At 40.9% G+C, this 12,691-nt stretch overlaps 1 protein-coding gene across 3 annotated transcripts in view; it reads right to left on the bottom strand.

The window, feature by feature from the left end:
- The window catches only part of GRM5 (glutamate metabotropic receptor 5), a 297,088-nt gene that overhangs the window by 159,498 nt on the left and 124,899 nt on the right, over positions 1-12,691 (bottom strand). For all 3 annotated transcript variants that reach the window (XM_086614295.1, XM_086614303.1, XM_086614312.1), the window contains exon 2: positions 4,434-4,683. In XM_086614295.1, the coding sequence (XP_086470421.1) occupies positions 4,434-4,683 (250 nt within the window). The remainder of the gene's footprint in view (positions 1-4,433; positions 4,684-12,691) is intronic.

Raw genomic sequence — 12,691 nt, 5'->3', positions numbered from 1 at the left:
CTGTGGGATGCCCTGTAGTTTTAGATTTCCCATCCATTTGCTGCAGATATTGTAGCCAAGACACAATTTTATACTACTTCTGTAAACCCTTGATCGAATAAGTATCTAAGAGACATAAGATTAAATCTAACTGATAAATTTTGGCCGTGTTTCTCCAACTGGGCAGCTGAAAATCAGAATCGGTACTAGAGTCTAAGGAAACATTTCCATCTCTGATAGATTTTTTTACTAGTTGCATTTAATTCTGCCATTTTATGTGAAAGGAAGTCCAGATTATCTTATTTAACTTCTCTTTACTCAAACAAGGTAGTTAATGCCAGAGATAATCTGACACACGATATGCATAGCTGGAAAATGAAGCATATGGAAGTCCCAGTAATTCCTTGCAGATAAATACTACTTCTGGAATGCCGTTTGGAAGCTGTAGGTGTTTTTATCTACATAATTAATACTTCATATTTCTTTCTGAAATATGTTCTAAAGTTATTCTGCTATGTGAATGTATTATTTTTCTCTATATGAATTTTATCTGTAAGGATTTCTTCTGGCATATGACCTGTGGATGACAGAAGCAATGAGGACAAATAGATGAAGGCTAGTGTCCATATCTTGATTAAGTTGAATAACGGTTAGGCTAAAATAACATTTTTTTCACACTTGAAAGTCAGCACACTCACCTTTTCATTTGAGGTTAAGTCCAATTCCTCAAGGAGCATGAGGTAAATATTTACTGAGCATTTAAAATGTTTTCCATGAATCAAAAATCTCTGGAACGCCACAATCACTGATGACTTGCCATCTTTCATCTTTGTCACAGGCAGGCAATGCAATTTCAGGAACTGCATAGTACATCAAGAGTGGAGTGTTTATTGAAGGATATCTTTTCTCCTCCCCTTGGGGCTCTACAGGGTGATTTATATGATATGCAGTCTCCTTGGCCACTCCATTTTCTGTTTATCTGAGCATAAAACAGGTGCTATGAGGAATCCATAGCTTCCAAAAATCTCAGTATTTTTTTGAGTCTTCAGATTGGAAATATTAGAGGTAAACCCAAATCAGAAATAGAAAAAAAAAAAAAGCCAAAAGGAAGTGGAAATGTTGATTTCTTGTGGTTTCCCACAGAGATATTGCGTGGCTTTGGGACTTCTTGTGCATTTGGAAATGAAATAAAATCATTCTTCACTTCACAGAACAAGGGGGAAGCAAAATGCATTTGTAAAGTAACAAATAAGTATCCATTAGTAGATGAAGTTTTCCGTATGAGCCCATCGCATTTCAGTGACAGTCACTCTCCCTACACTTGGAGTGTCCTTTTATAACCTTCTCAGCTGAATGGGCAGCCCAGAGCAACTCCAGGATCAGAGCATGAAAGTACAAATCTTATCCTAGTCCATTTTCCTGCCTAAGTTCACAAGACAAATTAGTTTTATGAGCCTTCTTTTATTTCAGATGTAGCTCTTGCTCCTTTGAGTCCTCTGAACCTTCTGTTCTTTTCAAAATCTCCCTAAATGCCTTTTCCCCCTCCATCAATAGTGCACAAAAAGTCCTCAACATAACCTGGTTGTAAAATCTGGGTTTATCCTGGAGTCACATCCATCCCGTGTTGGTGCTCTCTGTTCTCCACAAAACCAACCTACAAGGCTAGCTCTGGACCAAGAGTTAAATATTTTTACCCAACAGAGTCAAACAGCTGAAACCAAGAGAGCACACAGCACCTCAAGGTACTGCAAAATGGAGCTTTAAATCCCTCCAGGAACTGAGATCATCAGTAGACAATGATATTGTCTTCCATTCCACCCACATCAAGAAGCCTTCCTGCAAACCTTTTCTATTGCTTTTTTCATTTCCCTCTGCTGCGAAGCCTAGAGATTATCAGAATTAGATTAGAGATTATCAGGTTAGCAGAAGGAGAATATTTTTGTAAGAATGAATATTTTTGAGAAACATAACTGCTTCACAACATCCCACACTCTGCACACGAGTCTTGCTATGCCGCAGGGACATACAACAGTCTGCTCTCCTGACTGCGGGTGACTCAAAGCCAAACAAAAGTTCTCAGTAGGCAAAAGTAGTTGTTTTATTTCTCGCTTATAGATGGTTTTAATACCAAATCTATAGAAAGGAGATGGGAGGCTCCTGGATCCTTGGGATCTCTGAAGTGCAGAGCAATATGTAGAGAGACTACATCACTCCAGCTATCATTACCTGTCTGATGCAGCAATAGGAATGCTCTGGTTGGTGAAGGTAAGTGCAATTAGTTTACGTCTACACCCAGCAGCTACTGGCTGGGGACAGGTTAACCTATGTCTGAGTAGCCACTTCTCAGCCATTACCTTGGAATCTCTGTTAATAAAGAGAAAAGATAAGAAAAATATGCCTATGCTTCTTTTTTTCTTTCTTTGTAAACACTTCCAGTTCATGCTACATTTTTTACAAATAAATTGTATAGCACTGCCACAGGCATGGACAGACATAAATTGGTCCAGTAGAATCAAAGATTTTTCGTTTTAACTTCAAACAGTTTACAGTTTAGACTTCTGAGAGAAGCTATCACTTTCAATTTACTGAATGGAAGTCATATACTGAATAACAACTTTCTTATAATTAGGCATGACAACTCCCACTGCATCTAGAAATAGGTATTTTTCACTGAAAAAAAAGCAAAGCTAGTTCTCTCTAGACCTTGCTTTTTGAAGAGCTAAGCTGTATTGCTCCATTCTTATTCACAATCTCCAGTTCCTGAAGTCCTTATTCATAAAAGCATCTCAGAGGGCTAAATTTAGCACTGCTGTACATAAACAAATCCCATATAAAATTAAGTATGGTTTGAAGTCTGAAGGAGTTAAGGGCCAACATATTTTTTGAAAATTATGCTTATGTGCTTCTAAATTTGAGTGTTGCAGCACAGAATTGGCAACTTCATGTGTTTAGGATAAAAGACGACAGCAAAGGTCATGTGGCACCATATTCAGTTAGAGATAGTGGAGGTTGCATTTGCTCAGCTTTAAGCAAGAAGCAAGTAGGTTTTTCCACCTCAATTAGACATCAAGAGAATTTTTGTACAAGCAGTTTTTTAGAATGTGATTTCTCACAGCTACTTGAAGTGTCCACATTGTGAAGAAGAGATCTAAGGAGGTCTTATTTTTCTCCATTAACTACAGAGAGGATCCTGATGGCAAGTCCACATGACAGTGTCTAAATTGTAGACATCTAAATATATTTATGTGAATTTCACCCTGAGGGCTGTGGTCCCTTTGGTTGTCAGTCCAGAAAAGGACAAAGATAGTCCGTGGAAGAACCTACAGATAAAATATATTTGAAAAGAAGGGCAGACACAATTGCCATAAGACAGAGAAATAATTAAGAAATTCACATCTGAAATTGCCAAAATGTAGACTGATGCCAAAAAAGTAAGCACAGAGACAGGAGCCCCTCCTGTTGCCTGTTTGCTTTCCCCTTTAGCAAAGGGGAAAGAGGGACAGGGAATAGAGGCTGGTTGTCCTGCCAATGGGACAGTCTCAGTGTCCTAGCTTCCGAGATAGCTGGCCAGAGCTGCAGTCCTTGCAAGTTTCCCTAAAGGTCTCACCAGGACATCTGGTTTCACAGATACTGTTTTATTTCTGTTCCTGTAGGGTTCATGCCTGGGACAACATCAGGTCATCCTTCTAATAATGTGCTAGAAAGACAGCAGGCCACATTAGCTGACTTTGGTATGCTCCATTCTGTGATCAACGCACCATTTTTCTCATCTCATTTTGGGTCCACTTGTTGAACATGTGACAAATACAAAGCTCCCATTAGATTGACGTCAATATCTTTTACTTCTCTGCTTACTAGCCCAGGGTCTTTTCCTGCTGGGTGAACACATCTGAGTGAGTTTTCCTTTCTCCCTTTGGTGGTTAGGGAAGGAACCACTGATATCATCGTGCTAAAAGAAAGGATTACCTATATGTTGACTTTAGGACAGTACACACATGTCAGCACATTGGCTCAGGAAGAAAAGGTGATGGTTAACAAACTTTGTTTTGTGAAGATCTATTTCAGGTCCACTAAGAGACCACATCAGCAATTCTTAACACAGTGTTAGTAGAATGAGGCACAGCTTCAGGCCATGTATGTTCATGATGCATTTTAAACTACAGTGAACAAAATGGATGATATAGATTAAATGTTTATGCGTCAGCCTTCCCTTACACAATGCTGTTCAGACTGGCCAAGCAGACTTGTGTTTGCCTGGCAAGTCATGAGAATGATGCATGTCTTTGTAGAGTATGCACCATTACGACATGGCTGACATTACTTTCCGTCTTTTAGAGACGTGCATGTATAGCAGAGACCATGAATACGCGTTTTACACGTGCTTGACTGGATTATCTTTTGCTTTTTACCCTTCTCAGTAAAAAGGCTGGCTATAATTGCATAGTATTACTCACCTGCCCAGCAGCAAAAATTCTCCAGCGAGTCCCAGGCGCCTCATAGCCATCAGGAGCCCTCTCACAGTCATGCCTTCACAGAAGCAGGCAACCACTCTTGCTTTGGGCAGGTGGCTCCGAAGCTTTCGCAACAGCTTGTCAAAGCTCTGTTCACCAGCATTGCTATAGATCTTGTAGGAATGTGCAATGCAGATCCCTTCCTTGGCAGCCATATCTTTGAAAGCTTCCATTCCGCTTTCACCGTAGTTTCCTGTATACGAACAGAAACACATACAAACCTATCAAAATGTGAAGAAGAGTTTCTTGCTTCGGAAACAGCAAATATTTTAAAGAAAATGTAACATATCTGCATAGAAACCAGTATGCCAATCTTAACAAAATAACATTAACATTTTAATTTATTAATCCGCTTTTCAAGTCAAGATCAACATATTTTGCCAGAAATCTCACTTCTGTTTAGGAGCCTGCATGTCTGTTGAAATCAAAGATACCTCAATTCCTTCGAGGATCTGGTCCCAAAAGTCTGTAACAACGTATGCATAAATTTGTATAAATTGCACAGTCTCTTCTGATCCTTTTAAGTTGACTAAATGTGGTGAAGTACTGAGGTTTACTTCAGAAAACGTAAAAATATATGTTCAGAATAAATCTTTTAAATATAAGTAAAATAAAACAATGACTCATAACAGCATGACTTTGTTCATAATGGAATCTAAAAAACAAAAATTTTTTAATTACACTGAAAGGTAAAACATCCTATGACGAAAGAACTTCTGGTGACTCAGCAGAATGGGTGGCAAAATTGAGAATTAGCATTACAGAGATCACAAGATCACAGATGGACTAATTGTACTTCTATGTGATTTTTCTTTAAATTAAATTTCTACCAACCCAACAGGAAAAACTTCATTTTTCTCTTCAATTTATTCTTTCCCTGTGGGATAAACTGATGATAAATATTAATAGATGCATTTATTGCTGTTCATTCTGTCTCACCACAGAAAATTCTTCATTGCCAGGCCTACATTAAAGTCACAGTGTTTAAACAGTGGGTGTAGTGATGCCACTGACAATCTCCTGACTGGGATTGTCTCTCTAGTTCCCTGTGCTCCTCCATCTGGCTGTCTAAATCTGTTTCATGTCTCATTTAAATAAGAAGACATTTGAGGCAGGAACTCTTTCCCCAAAATATTGCCTTAACCCCTCAATAATATTCCACAGAAGCACCGTCCGTAAATTAAAGAGACTAAGAATGTTAAAGCAATGCTGTTGCACAGAACTGCTGATCCTTCACTTATTTCTGTCAGTTTTCGAACAGAAGAATCTGTAAGGAAAGTGCCTTCTTTTACCAGCATAGTTATAAGCATATAAGAGCACTGACAGTGAAAATGTATGTGAAGTAGTGAGAATCAGACAACTGGATTTGGGCTGTCATTTGGTTTTATGACCTTGACCAGCATTCAACTTGCCCACCTGGGGAATTGTTCCTGTTGCTCTGGTGCCAGAGTTTAGAGACTGTATTAGGCTCAGCATTGTACAGGAACGTGAAAAACACTGTCTCCAGTTTAAAGATCTTACCATCTGAAGAGCCAAAAGAGACCAAGAGTGGAAGAGAGGACATATCATTACCTTCATTGCACATCAGGAACGAATCACTGAGAACACGCAGTTTCCAAATGGCACGCAACCAGAAGGGCAACCTGAATGCAGATCTCCTTAGCAAATACGACTTTCATTTTCCTCCCTGCTGTGATCAGGACTGATAGAAAAGCCATCACTATGTAAACGGTGCCTGGACAAAATGTCATAGGATTTTTAAACTGATTGTTGCAATGCTTCCTGACAGTTGTAAATGGGGTGCCCAGTGCTTCCCCATGTGTCACGTTCTTAGGGAAAACCATGTTTTCTGTGATACATGAGTGTCAAATGATTTCCATGAGATGCTGAAACAGTTCAGCGAAAGGTTAAAAATGTGGCGTCTCATGAAAGATGTATTATAGCCTCAGAAGTCAGTCTGAAGGAAAAGTGAAAGTCAGTCACATAACTCCCACTGGGCCTGAAGGCCTTCTAAAATAAAATTAAGATGTTTGACAGGAAATACACTACTTTATTTAAAATTATACTCATTTAGGTCAATCTAGATAAACATTAGATGTTCTGTTTCATTTTTCCCAAGAGAAAATAAATTGGAAAAGAAATACTTTTAAACTATACTATAGAAGTTGGAAATTTGAGGAAAAGCTGTTCCATGATATATCTCAAAGTGACTGTAATTCTAAAGGCTACATTTTCGGTCAGAAAACTGTCAATGAAAAATTCATGACCAGGTCTAATTGACTTATAGAAGTGGACCTCTTCAATGTTCCACATACTGCACTTTTTGTTTGAAAGTGTAATAAACTTATAAACTGTCACCCTGAGGCTTGCTACAAAGCTGAGAATAGGTTTAATTACAGTACTGGAAAATAGTAGGTCTTGCAATGATCATGAAGTGTATTAACTCTTTTCCAGTCAAATAAAGTTTGCTCTGGCACAAATGTCATGGTCTCATCAAGTATCAAGACAGAAAGATTTTGTGAACCGATACAGAAAGTAATGCATCATCCAAAATGAGAAGAAACATTAAACCACCAAGGCCACATAGCATACTTTCTTAACATTTGAAAGAAAAACATCCTGGCAGTCCAAATCAGAGAGTGACTGAGTTGTCCAACTGGGAAAACTGTAACTGTATAGCATGAGCTCAAGGGAGATCTGATGAAAACAGAAAGTAGCTTTTCTTCAAGTTGCCCGTACAAATACACCAGTGGAGCTCTTCTCATGATCATTGCTGATTAAACTCTACTTAATTAATTATTCCTAGTGAATTCCCCTGCTGCGCAAGAGATTTGATGAGGTATGTATATTTAATTTGAGCTATACCATGGGGATAATGAACACTCCTTGATGGAAAAAGAAAATCTTTTCTGCTAAACTACTTTTCACAACATATTACTCTGAGCTGGGTTCCTTGCTGTGGAAAACCTGTAGGTGCACGAAGGTATATATGTAGCACTGAGGGACTGGCAGTGGGAAACTGGGGAAGTTACATTACATCATTTTCTTGAGGATGTAATCCCAAACAGCCCTGAGGAGAAGGACTTGGAGGTGCTGGTTGATGAGAAGCTCAGTATGACCCAGTAATGTACGCTTACAGCCCAGAAAGCCAACCGTATCCTGAGCTGCATCCAAAGCGGCGTGGCCAGCAGGTCAAGGTTCTGATTCTGCCCCTCTACTCTGCTCTTGTGAAACCTCACCTTGAGTGCTCCATCCAGCTCTGGGGATCTCAACACAAGAAGGACATGGGGCTGTTGGAGAGGGTCCAGAGGAGGGCCACAAAGATGATCCGAGGGCTGGAGCATCTCTCCTATGAAGACAGGCTGAGAGAGTTGGGGCTGTTCAGCCTGGAGAAGAGAAGGCTCCAGGGAGATCTTATTGCAGCCTTCCAGTACGTAAAGGGGGCCTACAGGAAAGCTGGAGAGGGACTTTTTACAAGGTTATGTAGTGATAGGACAAGGGGCAATGGATTTAAACTGAAAGAGGGGAGATTTAGATAGGATATAAGGAAGAAATTGTTCCCTCTGAGGATGGTGAGGCACTGGAACAGGTTATCTGGAGAAGTTGTGGATGCTCCCAGGTTTGATGAGGCTTTGAGTAACCTGATCTAGTGAAGGGTGTCCCTGCCCATGGCAGGGGGGTTGGAACTAGATAATCTTTGAGGTCCCTTCCAACACAGACCATTCTATGATTTTAAGAGAGACGAGGATCACAGTGGAAGAGCATCTCTATGCTTTCTGTATGGAATTGGGCTCCTTGAGGACATTTGGTTCTTGGACTGTGACATTTCCATAGTAGTTCTGCTGAAACGGCCACAGCAAGAGCAAGTTTCTACTGATAGTGCAGTTCCCACTCTGCAGTCTGGTCTATGGCACGAGGAGAAGGATAAAGGGACTTTTGGACTTGCACACATGGATGGACAGGGTGAGGACTTACGCAGCCTGACTCTGAGAAGGAGTCTGTAGTTTCACTTCCAAGTGAAAATTAATTCTGAATCCCTATGCTGGAACCAAAGCAAAGTCTTCTGTGAGTTCCCTGTGATGGAAGCTACCTACACCTTGGCAATTTATCCATGTAGCTATTTTGCTTCTATTTCTAAATTTAAAGTAAAATCCTAAGGAAAAGTTGAACAGAAGGAAGGACTGATTTACTTTCGCTTGACTAATTCCAGTTCAGTAGAAAAGACTCAGCAAACAACACAAGCTGGAGATGAAGTACGGTCAATTTATATTCAGCTCCGCCTCCCCCACCAAAGTCGATCTTCATTTCAGTGTTTGAAAACCAGCACCTCTATATTGTGAGCAGTTCTGTTGGAGGATGCATCACATTTTTTTACTGGATGTTCGTGTCTTCTTGAAATTCTGTCTTTCAATGGAGTCATCAGAGCTGCTAGCTGTTGGTGAGTTTTGTAAATATGTCCGATATTCAGGGCAACTATTGGCAGCTTGGTTCTTCTAAAATGCCAACCTGAATCCTAGCTGAACTTCTGGCCCTAAGCCCCGTTCAAAAACTACTCCCATATGTCTCTGTATGTTTTAAAATAAAAATGGTTACATCATCACGTGAAAGACTTATCCCTGTTTCAGAGTTGGAATTTTGTGCAAAACTCCAGCATACACATCCCCACCTACAGCCTATAACAAGCTGTTAGTTCCACTTCTAATGAATCAGTACTAGAAACTATTAAGAAGCTTAAAAAGAACAGATTGTGCTTTTTTCTAGATGAAGTTTAATATAGTACAGTACATAATAATACTTCAATCTGATAGAAAAGGGTCAGGCAAACTGCAGGCTGCTCTTGCTGCAACTCCTGCCCAGGAATTGAGGCAATTAAATTATCTGAACATAAACTGTTAAGATGTTATCTGCATTACACAGCAAAACAGCAAATTTTAATCTTAAAATAATAAACAAAACACACTGACATCTGCTCTATCACACTAAAGGTTATCGATATGAGATAAAAAATCCCTACAGCCAAATGTAATAATGAACTACGTTTTCTTGTGCCCAGGGATTTTGGGGTTGTCACGCATTTTGTTTTGTCTACAAGAGCTTTTTTATCATTATCTGCATATGCAAATTTTTATCAGGTAATTGGTTTAAAAAAGAGTTTCAGTGAACGTAGATGAGAATCAACCTTTAAGAGAGATTTAGGATGCAAAATTACTTCAGGCAGGACACAGTGAAAATTCACGAAGTAAAAGAAGAGGAGGCTCAAGTGAAATTGAGGAAATGCATAATGTTGTTCGTTTAGCTGGTAATAATCTTAGCTATCACAAAGCATATTTATTTAGGCAGAAATACTACCATTGTTTTTATAGACAAGGAAGAGCAAAACACAGAATATTGTTCTATACTGTATCTGAGCCACAGAAAAGAAGCCAAGTCTGGTTAAAATCCTCAGTAGATGTCTTGCAAGAAATACAGGGAATATATAGCTTCATTTTTTACTAGCTTATGTTGGCCTTAAATTCAACTTTGCCAGAAATATCTAAAAAAATCCAAGTAGGTATAATTTTGAAAACGCATGTGGGAGTAATGGAAGATATTTATGAAAGGCAACATGTTGGTTGATTACCAGGATGATCTTCCTGAAAGTCAAGGAAAGTCAAGGTGGTGTAAAATAGTTTCCCAAACGGAAACATTAGAAGTGTCTTTGAATGCTACAATTCAAATTATCGCGAAACATCAATAGTACCTACTACTACTGGTACCTACTAGATGTAGGCAAAGGCAGGGACTGGGAGAATCAGATCAGGTTAAGATCAGGTCCGAGACCATCTTAAGAACCTGAAGGTGGACAAGTCCATGGGACCAGACGAGGTGCATCCGCGGGTCCTGAGGGAACTGGCAGATGAAGTTGCTAAGCCACTATCCATCATATTTCAGAAGTCGTGGCAATCTGGTGAAGTTCCCAATGACTGGAAAAGAGGAAACATAGCCTCCATCTTTAAAAAGGGGAAAAAAGAAGACCCAGGGAATTGCAGGCCAGTCAGTCTCACCTCTGTGCCCGGCAAGATCATGGAGCAGATCCTCCTGGTGACTATGCTAAGGCACATAGAAAATAAGGAGGTGATTGGTGACAGCCAACATGGCTTCACTAAGGGCAAATCCTGCTGGACTAATTTGGTGGCCTTCTATGATGAGGTTACAGCATTGATGGATAGGGGAAGAGCAACTGACATCGTCTACCTGGACTTATCCAAAGCATTTGATACCGTCCCACATGACATCCTTGTCTCTAAACTAGAAAGACATGGTTTTGATGGATGGACCACTCGGTGGATAAGGAATTGACTGGATGGTCACACTCAAAGAGTTGTGGTCAATGGTTCAATGTCCAAGTGGAGGCCAGTGACGACTGGTGTTCCTCAGGGGTCGGTACTGGGACCAGTGCTATTTAACATCTTTGTTGGAGACATGGACAGTGGGATCAAGGGCACCCTCAGCAAGTTTGCAGATGACACCAAGCTGTGTGGTGTTGTGGACACGCTGGAGGGAAGGGATGCCATCCAGAGGGACCTTGACAGGCTGCAGAGGTGGGCCTGTGAGAATCTCAAGAAGTTCAACAAGGTCAAGTGCAAGGTCCTGCACATGGGTCGGGACAATCCCAAGCACAAGTACAGGCTGGGCGGAGAATGGATCGAGCGCAGCCCTGAGGAAAAGGACTTGGGAGTGCTGGTGGATGAGAAGCTCAACATGAGCCGGCAATGTGCGCTGGCAGCCCAGAAAGCCAACTGTATTCTGGGCTGCATCCAAAGAAGCGTGATCAGCAGGTTGAGGGAGGTGATTCTGCCCCTCTACTCTGCTCTCGTGAGACCCCACCTAGAATACTGTGTTCAGCTCTGGAGTCCCCAACACAAGAAGGACACGGAGCTACTGGAACGAGTCCAGAGGAGGGCCGCGAAGATGATCCAAGGGCTGGAGCACCTCTCCTATGAAGACAGGCTGAGAGAGTTGGGGCTGTTCAGCCTGGAGAAGAGAAGGCTCCGGGGTGATCTTATAGCAGCTTTCCAGTACCTAAAGGGGGCCTACAAGAAAGCTGGAGAGGGACTTTTTGCAAGGACGTGTAGTGATAGGACAAGGGGCAATGGCTTTCAATTGAAAGAGGGGAGATTTCAATTAGATATAAGGAAGAAATTTTTCCCTCAGAGGGTGGTGAGGCACTGGAACAGGTTGCCCAGAGAAGTTGTGGATGCCCCATCCCTGGAAGTGTTCAAGGCCAGGTTGGATGAGGCTTTGGGCAACCTGGTGTAGTGGAGGATTTCCCTGCCCATGGCAGGGGGGTTGGAACTAGATGATCTTTAAGGTCCCTTCCAACCCTAACCATTCTATGATTCTATGAAGCCATATTGACTGTCACCAATCATCCCCTTATTCTTCATGTATCTTACCATAGTTTCCAGGAGTATTTGCTCTATGCTCTTGCCAGGCACAGAGGTGAGACTGACTGGCCTGTAGTTCCCTGGGTCTTCTTTTTTTCCCTTTTAAAATATGTGGGCTATGTTTCCTCTTTTCCAGTCACTGCGAACTTCACTGGACTGCCACTTCTCAAATATGATGGATAGTGGCTTAGTAACTTCATCCACCAGTTTCCTCAGGACTTGTGCATGGACTGGTGCACCTTCAGGTTCCTTAGTCTCCAACCTGACCTTCTCTTCCAGTGGCCTTTGCCTTCTGTACCTTGGGCAGTGCGGCTACAGCACTTACCAGTGAAGACTAAGGCAAAGAAGCCATTGAGTACCTCAGTCTTCTCCATATCCTGGGTAAGAGATCTCTTGTTTCCTTTGGGAGAGGGCCCATATTTTCCCTAGTCCTCCTTTTATCACTGGCATACCTGTAGAAGTTTTTCTTCTTGCCCTTGATGTTCCTGGCCAGATTTAATTCAATGAGGGCTTTAGCTTTCCTAACCTGATCTCTGGCTGCTCGGAAAATTTCCAAACCAGGAAACTTTTTTTTTTTTTTTTATTCTTTCAAAAATGATTAACTGAAGTATTTTGTCTTTTAAAAATAAAATCAATACATTTAATTAAGAAATTATTTAAGCTTTTTTTCTGCATAGTTTTTAAGTTTCTGTTGCTAGGTATTTTCCATTGCTCGGTATTTTTATTTGAATAATATTTCGTTCAGATGTATTTAGACCCACTCCACTCATAAGG

The sequence above is a fragment of the Tauraco erythrolophus genome, chromosome 1 (assembly GCF_009769465.1).
Source record: "Tauraco erythrolophus isolate bTauEry1 chromosome 1, bTauEry1.pri, whole genome shotgun sequence".
NCBI classification, from domain to species: Eukaryota; Metazoa; Chordata; class Aves; order Musophagiformes; family Musophagidae; genus Tauraco; species Tauraco erythrolophus.
Note: the sequence above shows the minus strand (reverse complement) of the source record. Positions and strands in the feature narration are given on the sequence as shown.